At 30.0% G+C, this 6,242-nt stretch overlaps 1 protein-coding gene across 1 annotated transcript in view; it reads right to left on the bottom strand.

Annotated features, from left to right (window-relative positions):
- Window positions 1–1,789: 1,789 nt before the first annotated feature.
- LOC122627978 (poly(rC)-binding protein 3) overlaps window positions 1,790–6,242 on the bottom strand; it is a 185,241-nt gene continuing 180,788 nt past the window's right edge. Inside the window, exon 8 of the mRNA XM_043809719.1 lies at window positions 1,790–4,680. Within this exon, the coding sequence (XP_043665654.1) occupies window positions 4,596–4,680 (85 nt within the window). The 3' untranslated portion in view covers window positions 1,790–4,595. The remainder of the gene's footprint in view (window positions 4,681–6,242) is intronic.

Here is a 6,242-nt window from a genome sequence, read left to right as displayed (position 1 = left end):
AAACAGTTACAATAATAATAATAATAATAATAATAATAATAATAATAATAATAATAATAAGAATAGTAATAATAATAATACAATAATAATGATAATAATAATAATAACACGCTTTCCGATTTTTAAAAAAGAAAGATATAACTAGCAGATAACTCCGGCTGCTATATCGACGAACCATTTACAATGAAACTTCACCTAAAGGATATTGTTTTTTTTTTAATATATACATACAATCGATCAAAAATATTCGGGACATTTATTAGACGAAACAACGAAAGGGAGGAGGGGGAAAAAGTATATCAACATAAATCAAAGAAAAATTTTCAACAACCAACGGACGCGCACGTATAATAATTAATAATAATAATAGTAATATATAATATTAATATAATATTAATATAATATTAATAAACATATTAAAAATAATAATATTAATAATAGTAGTAGTAATAGTAATAATAATAATAATAATAATAATAATAATAATAATCATAATCATAATAATCATAATAATAATAATAATAAATAACCGTGCATCAAGATGAAACGATTGATTGATTTCGACGCGACTCGTCTCGACGTGGCGCGCGGAGGCACGTGACGTGAGTACAATGCATTAAATAATATATATAATATATATATATATACACATATATGCATACATATATATACATATATATATATACATATACATATATATATATATTATATACGCGTTGTTTAATAATAAATATATACAACACGAGCGCGAGAAAAGACGCTATTTACAAAATGAAAGCGCGTAAGATTAAATCCGATTTCTCGCGAGCAATCGAAAGAAAGCGAGCAGCGGGATATATATGTATATACACACACACACACACACACACACACACACACACAAAATATCTATATATATATATATATATATGTATATATATATAAAAGATTTCAATAGAATAAAATAGAATAAAATAAAATAAAAATAAAAAAAAAGAGAGAAAAAAAAACAAAATATGATTTGCCAAATTATTAACTTGTTTCTTGACAATTGCGATAGCAAAAGCACAACTTTACGTAGAAGGGAAAGAAAAGAGAACATGTCGTCGTAATCGTCGCGGAAACGAAAAGACACGCAATGTTTTCTTTCTTTTGTCTTTTTTTTTGTTTTGTTTTCTTTTTCTTCTTTAAAGACGAAGAATAAGATTATGAAAAATTATAATAATAATAATAATAATTGTAATAATAATAACAATAATAATAATAATAATAATAATAATAATAATAATGATAATAATGATAATAATAATAATAATAATAATAATAATAATAATAGTAATAGTAATAATAATAAGAGGCTTGCGATGTGGAAAATGACGTAGAGGAAGCACGATGGGTCACGTGGTAAAGTCACGTGGTAATGAATGTCACGCGATAGATAGGTCACGTGGTAATTTACGCGGAAAACTTTCAAAGAAGAAGACGACGAAATTTTCCTTCTTTCTCGGAGATTATTTTCATTTTGTCAATTTTCTTTTATTTTTTCTTTTTTTTTTGTTTTTGGCACAAATCGGAAGTTACGCAGCAGAACGTTGTTGCATATCGAAGGAGGAGAGGTGTGGAGGATAGAAAGAGATAAAGAAATCTCGAAGAACATGAACGAACGGCGAAAGGATAGAAATATCTTAATCGTGAAAGGAAGAACGAGATGCTGTATGTTGGATGCTGGAAGTCGTTGGAGAAGTTTGTCTTTTTTCTGATCGTCGACCAATCGAATCTTATTTGTCTTTTTCTTTTTTCACTTTCTCTCTCTCTCTCTCTCTCTCTCTCTCTCTCTCTCTCTCTCTCTCTCTCTCTTTTCTTTTTCGAGAGAAATCGCATTTTTTATCGATCAATATATTATCTTCTCCTTTAATTGCGTGTGTGTTTTGTATGTCTTTGTTTGTTTGTTTCTTTTTTTTCATTCTCCCTTCCTCTCTCTCTCTCTCTCTCTTTCTCTTTTTCTCTCTCTTTATAATCGTATAATAAATATATATATATATATAATATTAATATATATCGTTATTTATAATCCACGTAATAATTTCATTCCTTCAAAACAGAAGAGCGCGACTAGCAGTAACGTGTTCGACGAATCGCGACGAATGCCTCCAATTTTTTTGTCTTTTTTATTTTTATTTTTTTCCCTTAATAATCCATACATTTTTTTATCTTTCCTTTTCTTTCCGTTATATATATATATTTTGTTTTTTGTTTTTTTTTTTTTCTTTTATATCGATCGTTTGGATCGTTTTAGTATGCGTATGCGTCTGTACGATACTTTTTCTCGTTTTTTGCTGATCATTATCTTTCTCTCTTTCTTTCTTATTTTTTTTTCTTGTTGTCGCTTCGTTTTTTCTTTTATTGAATAAGGGGTTGTAAATGGTGGGGGGAAGGGAAGGGAAGGTCGAGATAAAGAACACCGTGAGGACGACGTTGAAGGCGATATCGAAACGGAAGCGGAGGATCTTCGCGACGATTAACTCGGAGAAAATCGATAGTAATTATATTAATAATAATAATTATTATTATTATTATTACTCATTGTTATTATTATTATTCTTTTTAATTATTTAATTAATTATTATTCATTATTATGATTATAAGTAATTAATTACTTAATTATTATTGATAAAAGATAATGATAATAGTAATAATAGTAGTAATAATAATAATTACTATTATTATTGTTATGTATTATTATTAATAATTATCGATTGTATCTCGAGATGAGTTATTCTACAAGTTGGAATCAGTGATTCTGGGAGGATCCTCGATCGTTCTCGATCGCGCGAAAATGAATGAAACAAAGATCATCGAAGTTTAAGGGGAGAGAAATAAAATATCGGAGAGGGCAGATTAAGAATTAGAATTACAATAAGAAGTGGAAGAAGTAGAAATAGAAGTAGAAATAGAAATCGAAGAAGAAACAGGAGAAAAGTACGTATGTACGGTTGTTATATTATCGTTCGTCCGAGAATTTTGAAATCGAGTCTCGCATGCAAAAGCTACTTTAAAAAACTACCAATTAATCGATCAATCAATCAATCAATCAATCAATCAATCAATCAATGAAGTAGTTTTAATTAATTAATTACCGCGCGCGCGATTAAATTGTCTCGATATTTATATATTTATTTATTTATTTATTTATTTATTTATTTATTTATTTATTTCTTATTCTTCTTTTTTCTACCCCGTCGATATACTCAGCGCTGAGCAGCGACGGCCATCGCCATTTTGTTCTTAGAGATCTTCCTATTCCGTGTTTGCCTGTTTCTCTCATTTTTTCTTTTCTTTTCTTTGTTTTTTTTTTATTTAAACGTACGATCGTTGCTAGCGCGGAGAGATCGCGACGAGGAAAAAAAAAAAAGATTCTAAAACGACCAGCCCTAAGAGTATTTTTTTAGCATCATCATCGCGTTCGTATATAGTTAATAATTAATAATTAATAACTCTAACTCTCTTTCTCTCTCTCTCTTTCTCTCTCTCTCTTTCGCTCTCTCTCTTTCTCTCTCTCTCTCTCTTGTATCTCTCTCCCGTCTCTCTCGCATCATTTTTTTGTTTAAATATAAAAATGAAAACTAACGTATCTTTGGCTTGTTCCCTTTACCAATCGGCAGCAGCGCGTGATGGCTGCGGCGTACATCATTGTTTGTGTGTATGTTTAATTTTCTTTTTTCTTTTCTTCATTTTTTTTTTTTCTTTTTATTTTCATCTTTGTTATCTTTGTTTAAATATCTTTTGTACAGTTTTGTACACTCGAGTGTGTTCGTGTACGCGCGTGCGTGTCTTCTTCGTCTCTTTCCTTATCTCCCTCTCTCTTTCTCTTTCTCTCTTTCTACATATGTTTAAAGTGTATACGTGTTTCTCTCTCTCTCTCTCTTTCTTTTTTTTTTCTTTCTTATCGTGTATATACTCTCATGTACGCGTGTGATCTCGTAATTAACAACGAAATCGCGTGTGTGCTTCTCTTATATACACATCATTGTCTCTTGTCATCGAGTATTCTCGATATCTTACGTATATTTATATATACATATGCATATATATATATATATATACACACATATATATATATACATACACATATATCTATACATATACATACATATATATATATGTATATATATACAATATGATGAAAAAACGCGTGTGTTTAATGTATACGTGTAATATGGGTGTGTGTTCATAGCGTGTATTCTCTCTCGTGTATATTCTTACGTGCGTGTCGAGTGTATAATTTGTCTCTCTCTCTCTCTCTCTCTCTCTCGCTCTCTCTACGATTGTGCATCTCTCTTTCTCTCTCTTTCTTTCTTTTCTTTCCCTTCCATATAATAATATAATCCTCCTCCTCTCTCTTTCTCTACCTCTTTTTTTGTCTCTAATCTCCCTTCCTCTATTTCTCTATTTTTTATCTTTTTTATCATCCCAAGCGTGTCGATTAGCAAACTGGTCGAACACACTATAGTGAGCCGCTTCCAGATGCCAGGGACAGCCTCCTCGCGTACGTCGCGACGCCCCGCGTCCTTTCGACGACGATAACGACCATACGTGGCGGCTAACGTCCGCGATATTCAATGAATCGGTGATTTGACGATGTGGTCCGGCGTTATGAAGTGGTACGTTGGTACAGGCAGTCCTGACGTTTCCATTGTTATCCTGAAACAGAATCGTACCTTGAGTTAACAGGGAAACTTATATATATATATATATTTTTTTTCTTTCTTATTCTTTTTTCTTTTTACGCTTTTTTTTTTTTTCTTTTATTTTTTCTCATTTTTCTTCTCATTTTTAGTTTCATTTCTCTTTTCTCTCTTTCTCTCTCTCTCTCTCGCACTATCTATCTCTGACCTCGCATCGACAAAGTTCAAGTCGGGTGGTCAGGATTTTCTTTTTTATTTTTTTTCTCTTTTTCTTTTTCTCCCCAATATTTTATCCAATTAGTTACAAGTACGACGGAATTTTGTTCGCTTCATTCCTCTCTTTTCGTTCCTTTTTTTCTCATTTTTGACAATTGGAGTGATCTCGTATCGCAAAATTCAGTCGTACGGAAGTAATTAAAAAAAATAAATAAATGAAGATAAAAGAATAAAATAAAAAAATAAAAGAAAAAAGAGAAAGATACACACCTAATTTTATTCTAAGGATACTCGCGATACTTTTCTATGGGTACACATATATATATATATATACATTTGTATATGTACCGTATTATCGCGAGTATCATTTTTTACAAACTTTAACAAATTCTTTTTATTACTCTATATATAAGTACACATATATATGTGTGTATATATATACACACACACACACGTATGTACTTTTTTTTAGGAGAATTCAAAAAATTTATGGTTTCTTTTTCGTTTCGAGGATACTAAATTTATACGTTACAAAACAAATGTTTTAAAAAAACCATAAATCTTTCAAATTATCGTAACTGCTGTATATATGTATATAAAAAAAATAAAAAAAAATAAAAAATTCTACGAACCATCAACGATAACAAGAACAATGAACGTTAGTTTACTTGTTCAAAAAAAAAAAAAAAAAAAAAAATTAAACTATGCGAAATAAATATGCACGTATGTATATATATACACACACACGTATAATATTTCTAATGGTTCGTAAAAAATTTTTCTTCCTCGAGTTATTCGCTATTTCCTCCCTCTCTCTCTCACTCTCTCTCTCTCTCTCTCTCTCTTTCTCTCTCTCTCTTTCTCTCATACACACGTAAGCCCGTAGGGAATTACTTGGATGTTCTCTGGTGGTTGTTGTTGTTGTTATTGTTGTCTTGTGTCTTGGACATCCGAAAGAAACACCTGTGTATTTGTGTGCTCGATCGAAATGACAAAAAAAAAAAAAGAAAAAAAAGAAATAAAAAGAAAAAATAAAAAGAAAAAAGAACAAAAAAGAAGATGAAAAGTATTGTTTATCACGTGTATGTTTTCTCTCTCGCTCTTTCTCTCTCTCTCTCTCTCTCTCTCTCTCTCTCTCTCTCTCTCTCTCTCTCTCTCTCTCTCTTTCTCTCTGTATTGTGTGTGTAGGCTATATTAATAACAGTAATAAAAAAAAGAAGAAATAATAATAAAAAAATACAAAAGGGTTTGATTATAAAGAAATAAAAAAATATTAAAAATAAAAAAGAAATAAATTATGAAAAATAAGATAAAGAAGACTTTAAGTAAAGTAAAAATTATTTTGTAAATTAATAAAAAAAA

The sequence above is a fragment of the Vespula pensylvanica genome, chromosome 3 (assembly GCF_014466175.1).
Source record: "Vespula pensylvanica isolate Volc-1 chromosome 3, ASM1446617v1, whole genome shotgun sequence".
Taxonomy (NCBI): domain Eukaryota; kingdom Metazoa; phylum Arthropoda; class Insecta; order Hymenoptera; family Vespidae; genus Vespula; species Vespula pensylvanica.
This window is presented reverse-complemented; position numbering and strand designations above follow the sequence as displayed.